This window comes from Ischnura elegans, chromosome 5, assembly GCF_921293095.1.
Source record: "Ischnura elegans chromosome 5, ioIscEleg1.1, whole genome shotgun sequence".
In the NCBI taxonomy this organism is placed as follows: Eukaryota; Metazoa; Arthropoda; class Insecta; order Odonata; family Coenagrionidae; genus Ischnura; species Ischnura elegans.
In genome coordinates, this window is record NC_060250.1 from 55,670,345 (window position 1) to 55,685,652 (window position 15,308).

A 15,308-nucleotide genomic window follows, 5' to 3' on the forward strand; every position below is an offset into this window, starting at 1 on the left:
TCCCGCGGGAGCTCGCCCTAGCGGCGTGCGTTTGTGCAAAACCCACTGAATACCGCGTATGTACACGTGTAGCCACGTTTGCACACACGCATCGGACCCATTTCAGCGAGAGTGCGCTTGTGCTTTTGTGCGGTGGTGAGAGCCCATTGCCGCTGCCATACAGAGATGTGTGTTCGAGGGAACGGCGTTGAGGTCGACTCGGTCTTCTCCTCTACGCTTGTTTGTACGAGTGGGCTGCTAGGAGCCAGTGCCGAAATTTCTCTCTCCAAAAGGTTAGTTTGCACACGTACGCGTTGCTTCAAAGGCAGCGTGGGATGGAAAGGTTTAAAATTTTACGAAGATCCTCCTCTGGTCAGCGTGTGTTTACGGTGTATCATTATGCTGTGGGAACAAAATTTAAAGAAAAGAAGGAGACACCGTTAGCCTACACTTAATATGTATTGATTTATCGAGTGAGGTTTTTTTGAAAACGTTAAAACTATGGCTGCGTGTATTATAAGCAATTGGGAGGGATGTTCACGGAGAATGCAAATGGTATATTTAGGTAAATTCAAGCAAAATAATTGACCGCTTGTACATACCACAGTTTTAGGGAGCAAGGAATGTCAGCGCTATTTTTAGGTATTTTAAAAGATTTTCATAAAGTTATTGAAATTCCACCAAAATAACATAAGCGCTCGTATGTTATGTTATTTATATTCACAGTTTTAGGGATCGCCCAAGCATATTTTCCATGTGAATAGTAAATACTATCTAATATAAATATCATTGTAGTAAGTAATTTGTGAGTAAAAAAGTAAATACGATTGCCATTTGAATAGTAAATGCCAATTGAATGGTAAAACCATCACTACATTTCAAATGATTTACATCGGTTACAGTTTATCATGAGATGAAAAAATATGCAAAAAATATTCAAGGAATCTTGACGTGTGATTGTACCTGTCATGTGCAGAATTAACTGCATGGTTATCATTGTTTTAGGCTTTATATCAAAGTTCGGTAATACTCTCTGAATCTGCCGAATACTAACTGTGGCTATGAAAGTACAACCAAATTTTCTCAGAATAGGTATATCAGATGCCGCAGCGTATCGATGGGCGGCTCTTTCCAGTCCTAGTTTAGAGATTGATGAGAGGATCTGTCGGAGCGGGGGCAATGGATAGGGCCTCCGGGGGGTGCAAAAGGGTGACTTGTGTGTAGTCGGTGTGTGTTGAAGAGTTTGTTGTCGAGAGCCCTTGCGTTGTTTGCTCTCGTCGAGAGGGAATTTGAAGAGGAAGGGTTGCGAAGGTCGCCGCTGAGATCAGCCGAGTATGTTGTCAGAACAACCGTGGAGAGAGGGAGTGGGAAAGAGACGCGCTCATGTACACGCTGTTGGGTAAACTAACGGCTCTATTAAAGGATGGGTTCTTGGCTCCACTCCTCCTCCTCTTCCTCAATCTCCAATATCTCTGCCTTCGTTTTCACTCCCTTCATTTGCCGGAAGGGCTGTAATGGATTATGAGCAGGGTAAACAAGTGAATCGAGGTGAAATAGTCACATGGACCTTGCGGTGACCACTAGTAAGTAGCGAAGGTCGAGGTCGCTGGCTATTAGGAGAGGTAAACCACGGTAGAGGTTATGATTGACGCAGTGATTTTCGAATCCCCTTGATGTGAGACTATTGGCTCTTATGACAATCTCAATAGTGGTTTAAATTTTATGAGAATGTTATTTCTATAAATTAAACTTTCTGAGACATAAATTTATGGGATTTTGCCCTCTGAATAATATTTAAATGAGTTAAATCTTTGCTGAATGTGCGGAACAATTTTTATTTGCTCAACCTGTTTCACCCATTATTTCATGTTTAGGAAATTTGTACTTATTTTATTGTTATGTATTTTTTCAAAGGAAAATTTTCGTTGAGTTTGGTACCTTCCGCAAGATTTTATTATTTTATATTATCAAAACGATTTCATGCCAGTCTTACCTGATATGTGGAGCTCCTTCATTATCGCGGAATCACATTTCATCAATGCTTTCAAACTTGTATTTTTATTAACTGTCGCACTTCGGCGTTTAAAAATAAGCTCACGGACCCTTGTACAAAATTAATCTTTTAACTGTATTTTGATAAATTTGTCAGGAATCGGTGTTTAAAAAATGAAAAGGTGAAAATAAAATGAGAAAAATATATATATACCGTAGTGATTTTCATTTTTATGCATAAAAATGTGTATACATATTTCATGTGTACATACCTCACTCTACATGTACATATTATTATACAATATATGTATTAAATATTTTTTTCAATACATATCGCTCATCCGAGTTGGAGAGGACGGGTAGGGGAAGAGCGGATGGACGGGGGTGGGATAAATGAGGAGGAGGGGAGGGGGACAGATGGATAGTGATGAGTATGGTGGGGTGAGGACGGATATATGGGCGGAGAGGGTGGGGGGTGTGAGTGGTGTCGGAGGGAAGCAATGCATTTACGACGGACCTCGCTCCATTACGGTGGTAAACGACCGTAACTTCAACCGAAGGCTTTCCGCTTGCCTTTGCTCGCTCCCATTTCCCCCGCCTTCCCATCCCCACCCCCCGCATCAACCTACCTCCCACCCCCAACCCCCCAGCGCCGCCGTCATAACTTCCTCCCAACCCAACCTCATCCCGTGCCGGAGGGAGTTGGTGTCAGTGCGACCCAAAACATCGATCCCGTGGATGTGGGAAACGCTGTGTGGGTGCGAGAGCTTTGTGCCCGTGTGAGTGGGTCTCCTTCCTCCCATGTGGTTATGTCCCTTTTTTATTCTCCAGTGTGTGTGTAGGTTTTCAGCCCTTTCCCCACCACGGATCTTCCGCCATAGATTTGCTCAACCTTTTCCCCTCACTTCCACGTCGGCTTGTCTCTCTCTCTCTCAATCTTCCAAAGCCGTCCGTCTCTCGTTTTATCTCCCTATATTTCTTCCTCTCCCCATCATTTCCTTTTCCACAGTCTCTCCATCTCTCCCTCTTCGTTCCTTCCGCGTTCTTTCCGCCCCGGGACGCTCCGCAGCGCCTCTGCTAGTCCCTCGTGGAAGCTTGTGTAGGTACGTGTCCCCCAAGGGTCGGTCCTGGGCTCACGATTGTTCTGAAAAATTAATTAAAAGCGTCTACGTAATATTTCCGCGGCCGGACTCGATTGGATTCCTCTTTTATTTTGTTTTTTCCCCCTCCTCGCTCCCAGTATTCATTTGTTGTCACTCCGTCGTTAGTTTGCCGTGACTTTTGTTTATTTATTTATTTGCTGCTCGCAATCTGTTCTGCACGGGTCCTCGGCGCATGCCTTTCAAACTCGCTACCGTGACTGAAGGCTATTTAGGGCTTGGTCGACATTTTGTGTTCGTTTGATCATCGGCGTCGACTCGGCCTGTGCGTAGTGGTGCCCCAGACAGCTCACTAATGTATGCTGGATTAATGTTTCGGCTTGAATGATACACAACGTACGGTCGGGCCTATTCCGTTAAGGTAACATTTTCTTTCCTCAATTTCAATATACCAACCCACTATCTTAAAAGCAAAATAAAATCAAAAGTTTATTCACTGTAAAAACAAAGAAAAGATTTACGCATGTTTTCTTCTTTCCTCAATCTGGAAGATCAGCGATACGTATGAACTCTCCGGAGCTGTGTGATGCATCCGAGTTGTCATGTACAGATTTATCTTTTTCGCCACAGCGTTCTCGCCCTTCATTTTATTTTTCTCGGAAATATTTGCTGTTCCCGCATGAGGATATTGCGATTCCATACGGCTCATCCGTCTCAGTGCGAGGTTATTCCTTTGGGAAATAGGCTGGGAAAATTCGAAACCAGGATTCTGAATGAACCACATACGTATGCTTCTCGCTTTTTTATGTTTTCTTTATATCATTGGCAGAAGGCTCTTTTGGATCAGGCCCGGGCTTACCATGAGATCCTGCGTGCCCCATGGTCTCAATCCCACCGTAATGAACCCATTTTCCTCGTGTCAGTCCCCTCGATGTATCGCTCTATCATCTTGCCAGAGATGGGGTGTAACTCAGTGGTAGTAACGTGAGTAATCGGTTATGAAATTCCACACTTTGTGTTTACTCTTGGTGGATGCCGTTTCGAAAACGCATCTGTTACTTATAATTTACTCATTGTTTTACGAAAGTGAGCATTTGCTACGCTCTCTTTACCACCGTACCAACCAAAACAACGTGAGAATCGGGTAGGTGACCCATATGAACTGTACAATCGCTACGCCCAGGATATATTGAGAGAAATCCATCATTATAATTTATATGTAAGTTACATTTTGATAAAATTGTATCATAAATAGCACCCGTTTAATTGATTCTCATGTGTTTGTAACCTTTGACGACATTTTCAAACTATCTAAGTAAAACTTCACTCTAAACTCTGCTTGGTAATTGCGATTTTTCCTTTTTTAATATTTTAATTTGCACCCGTACCTGAATATAGATTTTTCAAAGTAACTTTAACTGAACCCAGTGGGTTCAGCCGATTCATGCGTGATTTGGTAGAAGTTCGACGTATTGAAATGAAAGGTCGTTGCACTTTGCCACAATTAGTTAATGCGTCGAACGCATTAAATAATTTTGCAACTACCTTTTATTTCCATGGGCCCAGTGGATTTCTTTGGCATATAACCTATATCTGCATCTCACAGTCGTACTGCATTCCTACCTCTCTCTCTCTCTCTTCTATACATCCCCATTAACTGTCTGTCTCCCCTCAGGAGTATATTCCCCCCCGGCTAAGCTCCCTGCCGTTCCTGAATCCCCTTTTCCAATCCTGCTCCATCCATGGGGCATTATCCCTCCGCTGCCGCCCAGCTCAAACCCCCATCTCCCCCGACAATCTCCTCCTTTCGGCCCGCAGCGCCTCATCACTCTCCGAGGGTCCGCTAATTCAGTCACCTGCTCGCTCCACTTCACCCGCAATCTCTCCGGCCCGACTTCCGCCGTCCATTCATTGTCACACCCCTCCCCGAGCGTCACCCGATCCATGGAGGTCCCGCTTTTCACCTCGGAAGCCTTCGAAGATCTCCTCGCTTGCCTTTGTCATTCCGTTTCCTTCCCCACCTCGGGATCGTTTCTGGCGGAACTTCATCCAGCAAAATAGCTGGTGTGCTAGCAGGTGCTTAACAGGCTCGCACGATGGGTCGATTTATCGAAACGTTGTCGTTAGTCGAAACAATGGTGATGTGTATAGCAGCGTTGACTTAAGGTCATGTCGAATGACGATGGTCGAACGGTTGCTGTTCCTGTTCCGATGTTCAGCTGTTAGTAGTTTGGAAAGATTTTAGTTCAATTTGGGAAGGAGGACAAGCCGGATTCGCAAAATTCTTCATGTAAAACTGCCTTAAATGGTGTTATTATTGAAGTGTTCTACTGTTTATGTAAGTCAACGTTGAGAAATTTTCAAAGTACCCCTTCCAGTCTTAAGTTGGACTTCCCTCTTAGATTTGGAATAAGGTGCACTCCCTTTTCCCTTTTTTCTTTTTACGTATCTGCTAATGTATGTTTATTTTTAGATCTCAGGCATTTCAATTTAAATTCGGGTTTTCTCTTATCTTGCTGTGCCAGTGTCCTTTGCCCTCATCCCCATTGAAAACGTGTTGAACTGCTAAATTGAAGCTGTTTCGCTTAAAAGGAATGTGGTTCCTGGCAGCAAAGGAAGGAAATAGATTTTAAAGTCTGCTCTAAAGCTGGAGGGAGACTCAAAGAAATTGAAAATTAATGAAGCCGAAATTTAAACGAGTACGATAAAGTGGATGAAGGGATGCATTAAGGGGTAATGGGATATGGAGATATGGGTTGAAGTTCGGTTGCGGGGATGAGATGGAAAAGGAAAGTGCATTTGGATAGAATGAAGGGAGGTAAACTATAGTTTCTAGTAGTACGTGTAATCATACCATGATAATTTATAGCATTGCATTGTTGAGTCAATGCTAGTGCAATTGGAAGCTTTATTCGACAGTAAATGTATATCTGGGAACCCTAGTAGATGTTGATTCCTATCTGCCTTCATACCTCTTCTTACTTTCATTCTACTCTCGTTAGTTTGTAGTGGTGTGGTGAAGGTCAGGTCTCATTGTTTTCGTAGTTTATTCCACATAGTTTCGATGATTATAACATTGATTGGTTTAAAATACTTTTTTTAATGATGCTATAATAATAAAAGTATCCTTTCGTGTTATCAAGTGGAGAAAAATGTTTGTAATCCAGTTTATTCCCAATTTGGATAGAATGAAGGGAGGTAAGCGACAGCTATCTAGTGGTACATGTAAGCATACCTTGATGATTCATGGCAATGGAGGGTTGAGTCAATGCTGGTGCTTTGCTGGCCTCGGTGGCGGCGGGTTAAAGTCCTCGCCTGCCAAACAAGAGGCCTCGGGTTCGATTCCCGCCGGGGCAGGTTGCCCCTATCCATGGCATGGCTTTTCGTGCAGGTATCATTGTTAAATTTGTTGAATACCCCGATGTAAAATGGCCAATATGTGCCGTATTCGGTGGTATGGGAATAAATAATTCAAATCCTTAGTTAGACGTATCATATTCGATTCTCGTGACCCGTTGGACTCGTCTGTGTCGCTTGATGTCTATGTTTTTCATTCCTATCCGCCTAATCTTCCTGGGATTGGTACGGATCTCTGTCAGCCTGGAAGTAGATGGTGGGGAAGGTGAAACTGAATAATTTATAACCGGAGTTTCGGGATCGGTGGAATTACTTCGTCAACGCAACGATTACCTTCGCTGTACCTCCCTTCTTCAGTTGTGTACGTCATCCCGCATGACTTTGAGAAATTACTCTCCCGACTCTTCCACGCTCCAGATGCGACCACTGGCTTTGCCGCGCGGCCATTGTCAGCCCCTCAACCCCGATGGAGTATTGCGCATATTTCGGTATATCGGTCTAGCGGAGCATGCATTTATATATTCGAGGGTTTTTAATGGGGGAGCTTTTGAGTGGGGGTGACACGTCTGCCGGGGATTGATGGAACACGGCTTGTCTAATTTTTATTCTGCCTAACTTTCCCCCCTCGCCGGTAGACTTGAACGGTGATTTGTTTGCGAAACAATTAAATGGTCGTTCCCTACCCTTGGTTACCGTGTCTTTTGTCGCGCCGTGCCGCCGCTGCTTCCGTTGGGCTGGCTATCGAGGGGGAAGTTGACGTAAATCTCGCCTCCCTAGCGCACGTGTCAACGAAGGTTGACACTGCAACAACCGCACGTATCCCTCCGCTCGCGCGTGCCGCTCAACCCTCATCATCCGCATCGGACTATTTTTCAACGCACCACTTCCCTTCAGAGTCTCCTTGTCTTTTATCCCCTTCGCACGCGCACCGACCAATGGTCGACAACCACTTACCCTGCACTTCCGCGGGTTCTGATTCACCTTGTCATTCTGACGCAGGTATTTTTGCTTTACGGGCTTCAGTGCCGGTAGGGTAGTGTGTTAGTTTGCCAGCCCAATGGTCACGGGTTCGAATTCCACCTTTCAGGGCATGATGTATGCAGTGGTTTAAGAAGTTGGTGTGAGAACAGGCGAGACAGACTGCGAAACATTCGCTTGTGAATAAAAAACGTGGTCATTATTATCATTTTTATTATTATTCCTCATTTTTTTTATATTCGCGAATTTGCTCTGACCACATACTTTTTCTGGCTCACCAACATGAGGCAGTAATAGCATTTCACTAGCAATGTACCGTTTTGGTTTGAAACAAAATATGCCTATTCAATATTTTCTGTCTGAATTTCTTAACAGACCCTGAAACACGAACTTGTTATTGGTGGGGAACTCCCTGTCGTAGAGATTTATGCTAATAAAAATTGTGAATAGCAGGAATTATATGAAGACCCCATAAGGGGTGCAAATGAATCATTGAATCCATATAAACATATTTATCAATGAATAACTTGTATCCCTTTGTTACAACAATATTGTGTTCCCCACCAATCATTATCTACACTTATCACCAAAATTATATAAATTGCACTTGGCTTCTATGGTTCTCATAAAAAGTTTTCCACCCTACCAGATCTAGCCGGACGGGAAATGTGCGGAAGAGTGGTATTTTACCATTTGAGGCAGTTTGTTTTTCGAGAAAATTTTGCGAATCATCCTGGGATATCTCTCGTCTAACATTGCACATTCTCCACTTTCTCCGTTTATTACCCAAGCGACATCATGTCGCGAGTCCCTTATTCTAAAACATCTCACTTGTCCTCCTGTCCTTACTTCCGCCTCTTTTACGTCCCTTTCCCATTTCAGGAGCAACCCCTGCCATATACTGTCTGGTGAGTCCCCTTGAGTGAGGAGCAGTATTTAGTCGCACTCTCCTCCCCTCTCACCCCCCGAGAACCCCTTCGTGAAGTCCACCCCGCTGTGACATTCGCTCCTCCCCTTTTTATCCACCCTCCCCGCCCTAACATCCCTTCCTCGCTCACTTCCTTTTCTAATCCACGGGGGGTGGCAGGGTATTACGAAGACAGAGAAGGGGGGAGAAGGGTGTTTACTCCCTGAAAAATCCTGCCCTCTCACCCTCAATAAACCCACCGTGCCCACTTCTTCGTCACATCCATCTGTTCGATGAGCAAAGGGGAGGGCCCTCATAAATATCAGTGCGCACCGAAGCGGATAGAGTCCCCATTTTCCCCTTCCTCTCCACGTATACTTATACACCATTCCCAACTACTATATCGCGGGGAATGGTACTTTGCGCATCTTTCTGCGCATTTCTCTCGTGACGTAAGCTGGCGATGGTAGCGGCGCGGGTTGACACAGGATAATTATCTTTTCATTTTACCGTTCGCATTGAAATTTTTCCTGCAATATATAGTAAGCATTGTATTTTATAGGTTAGAATTCCTTCAACTTTCAACTTGCAAATTCTAAAGCGACCATGTCAGTCGTATTGGCGGCCATATTGAATTTTGTTATCCTGCTGTTATACCATGTGAGCGGGAGTGTATGTAGCGTGTGGGTTAAGTTAATGCGGTCTTTTGGAAATTTAGAGATAATTTTGAAAGCAATAAGCAACTCTGAAGTAATATTTTTCATTGATGGAGAAAAATAATTTATATGTAGAATAAGTAATGAGTGATAAATGATAAATTTACTTGATTAATTAATTTTAATTATAAATCATAAGCTCTTAGACCGAACTTGTAATTTCATTTAGGTGAACTTACTCTCTCCCAACTCTCTCGAGAGCTCATACTAAATCGAAATGTTGTGAGCTTATGTATTTCTCGCCTTCAGTCCCTTCCTCTTCCCTCCCCCAGCTTCCTAATCCCCTCATTTCGGGTGTATCAGGTCTCAGCTCTTTACCCCCCCTGAAGTCCTTTCCTGCCGAAATACCTCCCTCCCCAACAACCCCTAACGTGAGTGCAATTCACTCTTTCCACTTTTCTCCCCCACTCTGTCTTTGCATCATCCCCTCTTAACAAAGATGAGCCCGCACTTTTCTAAACCTCATGGAATACTGGCATACACTCCTACCCTCGCTCCTTCTTGTCTGAGTCATGCCTCCCCACCCCACCGAAACATCCCCTCCCTAGGCCTCCTCCTTCCTCCCCAATATTCCCACTACCCAGCATCCTCCCTTCCGCCTTCTCAATGGCCATTATCTCTCACTTTACGCGCCCATTGGACCGATTTGTTCATTTCTTCCCATTCGTCCTTCCCCCCCAGTCGCACTCTTTTTTTTCATCGAGTACTCTCGACCACCCCTCCTCCTTACACGATGATGTGCCCACGCTCGAGTGAACAAAGTCGTATTCCCCTGGAGACGCGATAGGAGTCAGTGGGTTGGTGGTGAGGGGTTGGAGATAGTCCATCCCAATCACATTATTAAGCGAGGGTCCTGGTTGGAAGTCTCTTTAGCATGTGTGTGTGGGTTCCTTAAATATATCCTCCCTTCCCGTGGCATGTATTGGAGGCTGCGGTTTGACACTCGGAGGTTTTTTCCTTCGAATACTCGATTGATCTAATGCCTGGTCTACACGACGTAGTTGACCGAGTGCGATAGAATCTGAAAATCCGATATCTTGGTACTATAGTCCACACAGAAGTTTCCCAGGGGTGCCTTAACGCTTCGTGGTGGCTAATGGAGTAAAAAGGTATGCTCGAGACGAAGGAGAAATATTTTTAGATCCTCTTCTTTGTGAGCAAATTAAATTAAATTTTAGACACTGAAACGATATTAAATTTTAAATCCTTTACCATTAATAAATTGATGAAAATCAAGCTGTCGCGTAGCTATTTGCTTGCGTATTGATATCATTGTCCATAACCATAGGCAAAATCCATCGCCGATGTAAGTACTTCGCTGAAAGTTAATCTAATTTGAATTCGCTTATAGATGGAGTCAAGGTCGATCACGTCCTCAGTGCAATCGTACTCTCTTCGCAGTGCTTTGCAAACACTGCTTATACTCCTATGAGTCGAGTGTTATATATAGTATTTAATGGTTGACTACCATTGGAGTTAACTTCGACGTGTGGAATATTTTTCATAGTCGGAATGGAATTGTTCGCATAATCGGAATCCTCTGGATTTACTTTCTTAGAAATCATGATAAAGTTTCATTTAAAACCATATTTTTTTAATAATCTGCATATTCTCGTTCCAAAATTTTGCTGTTTGTTATCGACGGATGTTTAAAACGAAAGCATTATTTTTCAAACAATACGGATTAAAAGTTTGGATCGCGTTAATTATTTGGAGTCCCATAATTGCGAACAAATTGTCTCAAGTACGGACTTTCTGAAATGGGGAGAACAATGAGGGACCCCAATTCCTTGAGAAATTCTTTTTTCGTGAATCCTATCGGTCAGGTAGCGTAGGTTCTTCTTTCCTTGATTTTTTTTACTGACCGAGAACTAGCCGAGCGGACACTAGCGGTTTTATCCTATTGAATTCGCCGGCCTCTGATGCACGAGCCGGTTTTAGGAGCACTAAAACAATGCAGCTGTAAGACTGAGATAAGCCTGGACTGTGGATATCCTTTTGGTGTGGTGGCATTTGGTTTATGTGGGGTGAGTGAAGAGAGCATTTCCCTGGTTGGAAACTGCCTTTCCTCCCTCCTTACTATTCGATTGCACGGCCTCGTAAAGTTGGAAATGTAAGCGTCCTTCCAGAGATCTCCTCGGACCGAGCATCAGCAACCTCTCCCGCAAGCACATATCCCCTGCTTTCATGATCTCTCCGGCCAGCCCTCAATTTACTAAAGAACAAAAAACTAATCGTGAAATGGGTAAGACTACCGCTATCCATTATTCTCTCCACGTTTATGAGCATATCGAGTTGATGTTGTGGTAGGAATATTTTACATCAGTTACCAATGTTATCTATTGTATCAGATGAAATGAATTATTCAAATTTATATCCAGGATATCTAAATTTATAACTCGTCAAATTTGTCAAGTCTCTCAGCTGGATTCACCAACTTGAATCTTGCTTTTTCATGGTGAGAATAAAAAGGTGATTATTCTAAAATAGATGATCATCATCATCAGCAGTCGTCAATCTGAGGATGAGTTCGCGTATTTCCACTCAAATTTCTCATCAGATATTCATTTAACACCATAATTCTTCTTGACATTCTTCATTACCGGCTCTATGTATATCATCTGAGGCCTACCTCCGCCCTCTTGTCTGACTCCTGTCCTTCAACCACCGTATCTCAATACGTGGCCGAATAAGTTTTCTTCCCAATATTTACAAACTAATTCTCTCTCCAAAACTTCCACCTTGCTCACACAATCTATCCATTTGCTTTTAATCATTCCTGTGTGACACAAAATATAAATTGTTCTTAATGCTCGGCGTATATTTGAATTTGCAGTTCTCATATACACTATAACCTTTAATAACCTGTAACGTGTTGTAATTGCTACATTTTGGATTCATATTACACTCTGCATGTTCCTCTCATTATAGTCAGAATTTTAGTAAGTATTCAAACAATTATTAGTGAACTGAATTAGTCTATTAATGTGATTTGCTGATAGATGAGTGAAAATTAAAAATGTAACGCTACGCCGCGCATGGTGAGTATGCTTATTTTAACCAAGTAAACTAGCCAGTTTAGCTTGATTGCTGGTTTACATTGACTGTCTAAAAATTATATTTTCACATGATGGGAACCCGTCGTATTTACCTTTCTAATAATTATGATGGAGTGCGACATGTAAGCGTGGAGTCAAAGATCTTGTAAGGGACGATGTTATGGTAAAAGCGGCCTTTACTTTTTTCTCTCCTCGAATTATAATAATCAACTAAGGTAGCGTATTGCCCAGAAATTTTATTATAACAGCTTAGTACACGTGTTTAGATTGTTACAAAATCATCATCAAGTACTAACATTAGTTGAGGATAACCTGATGATGATTGTGTCGAACAATCGAAATATGTGTAGTAAGCTGCTACAGTAAAATCTGTGGTCAGTACGACATTTTGTTTATCATTCGGCAATACTGGAGTGGTGTGGAAGTCCGTGGATAATATTGCCTCTTCCAATTGCCGTGTAATGTCCGACAATAGACTCTGACAACACTAGATTAGTCAGAAAATGGCTTAGAGAATGGATTATGATCATTTAGATCAATACGATATCTTCGTTGATCATTAGATGCTATGGTCCACGACATCTCTCCACAATAAAGCTGACTTTATTCCTCGAACTATCATTTCCTCCACGGAATAACAATTTATCTCGCTCATTCCTAAGCGTTTCTTGCCTATGTCACTCATCCTGATTCCTCGCCTCGTTCGTATCACCTTCCTTTACTTCACCAACATTTTTCATCCTCCCTTGTTTCCTGGCATCCTCTTCTTCATGTCTCCTTGCATTAAATTTGCTCGCAGATTTCTCGCGTCCGGATAGAGAGAGAGAGATCCCTTATTTTCTTCCCTTCACCAGCTCCCATTACCCACATCCCTGTAGCACCTCCTCTTCCTTTCCGCAAAGCCTTCAACCCCTTCACCCCCGACGCCCACAAAGTGGGACAAAAAAAAAGGAAGGGGAGGTGTAATTTATTGGCCTTCCGCGGTTCGCTGCACCCCAAGAGTTTACTCTGCGAGCCGGAACCCTCCAGCCGCCTCCTTGTCATCATCCACTATTTCTTCTCCATTCATTCTCTTCTCTTTTCTCTGTTCTTCGCATCATCATTCGTGTAAGTACCCTAGATCTAATCCGTCGCGTGCAGAAGGCATCCACTCCTTTTAAGGTTATTTAATTATTCATTAAATAAATCAAGTTACCTTTTACCCTTAAAAGTTACGTCAACGGTCATATGCTAAATGTTACAGTGGTACTGAATTCTTCATCCACTGCTTGTAGACAAATCCAACGATGACCCAAGAGCGAAATAGCTTTGGCAAATAAAGCTGTTGATATTTCCTTGCACAGTTTTTAATTTCAACTTGATTAGGTTATGCAATCAATTCTTCATTCAAAAAAGTTAAGGGAGAAGTTGTTTGATAATAAAATGGCCACTAACGCTATACGACAGCTTTATAGGTATGCATTAGTGTAATGGCCATGGTTAATTCTCTCTAATTCCAACTTTGTGGATCAAGGCTGTTTAGAAAGTTACTTACATAGCTGCATTTGATTTCTTTGAATGACTATTTTTACCTCGCTACTTTTCCTCATTTTAGAGTGCTACAAGTTGCATGTGTTGTGATTTTATGTGTCTATTTGGTCCTAAATATTGTTACAAGTATATTTGTTTTAAGTACATTTTAAATCTTATAATTTCTATAATGCCTTTCCCTTTTTTCCATTCTCGTGCTTACGTTTCGTATGTTGCGGTAATTTCTTTATATTATATTTCATTTGATAACAATTTCCTTGAATCGGAAACATTTTCTGAACGGATCCTTGTTGGATTGCATTCTGGGCCGTTGATTTTCTCCGTATTCCCACGTGTGCATCCTTTTGGTCCGTGGAAAAATATAAAACTTAAATTGCCGGTTCACGTTGATATTTGCTGGCGGGGCTCGTGGAGTTTGATTCCTCCGTATTCCATACGCACGCGGCCATTTGTGTAATTATCCCCCTGGACACGGGGCAATAACCTACCGCGCCGGAGGCTAGTGCAACGGGATCGTTACTCCGGGTTAACTGTCGAATTTTTGTGCTGGAATAGCCTGCGGTTCTCACGTTTCGTGGGCTTGCATTGTGCGGGGCAATTCTTTCCCGCTTGTATCCATAATTGATGACCGCTCGGTCTCCTCCCCCTTACCGGTGATGACAGTTGAGTCTCGCCCGTGCGCTGTCGCCATACCACTTCCTTTATTTATTAACGTGAGCGTCGCTGACGTTGATTGCCGACGTTGCAGTGGCTTTTATTTTGTAGCTCAGGATTTAAGATCATGACATGTATACATTTTTATTTTGTAAACAGTAAATTCAGCCAATTAATTTTTGTTTTTTTGCTTTTTTTACAGTGTGATAGTGAGAGTGAAGACGACAAGGTGAGTCATGTACATTTATAATTTTTTCACCAAGTATGACCTCTCTTTGGTTTATTACTTTTATCAATTATGTTTATTTTTGCACTGTAATATTGCATCCTTATTTATGGAAGCCAGATCATTAGTTCGTTATGAACATCATTATTTGAATCCTGGTGTTGAGTAATATAATCACGACCTAGTCCAGTATTTTGATGCATTTTGTTATTAAAGCCTTGACAATTTAACCTAACCTTACGTGTGCAATTTTTCAATACCGGCCAATTTTCGATGAAAGTAAATTTATTTTCTTCAATAAAACACCTCTAAAAGTGTATTCGAAGGTGGCGAAGCATTTTTTCAGTCAACAGTGAAGTTCTTCCTTAATCAGGAATTTAATAATTTCTTTTCCATCCCCTCCATGCCTTTTTTGTACCTTTGCGACGTTCTAATCGTAATGCGTCGATACAAAATCTTAAGGCCGTTTTACACGAGGCACGGAATTGCGCAGGTTAGAGCTGCATTAATTTCTAAAATGGCGTAGAATTGCGCGAATGCATGAACGAAATTAGAACAGGGGCTATTTTGCCGTCTCGCATCCACGCATTCTCGCATGTGTTCTAGCAATTCACCGCTTTACACGACGCAATTTTGATTGCGCCTTCACACGTACGTCAGACTGCGCAATTCCGTGTACCGTGTAAAACGGCCTTTAACCTTATCACTACATTTTTGGACTTGTACTGGGCTTGTTAAGATGTGTTGCTAAGGTACTATGCTAAGATTACTTCTTCTCCGAACAGAATGGAAATTACATATAACCAAGAT

The 15,308-nt window shown here is 42.5% G+C and overlaps 1 protein-coding gene across 1 annotated transcript in view; it reads left to right on the forward strand.

The window, feature by feature from the left end:
• The window catches only part of LOC124159696 (proline-rich protein 36-like), an 836,869-nt gene that overhangs the window by 541,036 nt on the left and 280,525 nt on the right, over positions 1-15,308 (forward strand). Inside the window, exon 5 of the mRNA XM_046535606.1 lies at positions 14,475-14,501. Within this exon, the coding sequence (XP_046391562.1) occupies positions 14,475-14,501 (27 nt within the window). The remainder of the gene's footprint in view (positions 1-14,474; positions 14,502-15,308) is intronic.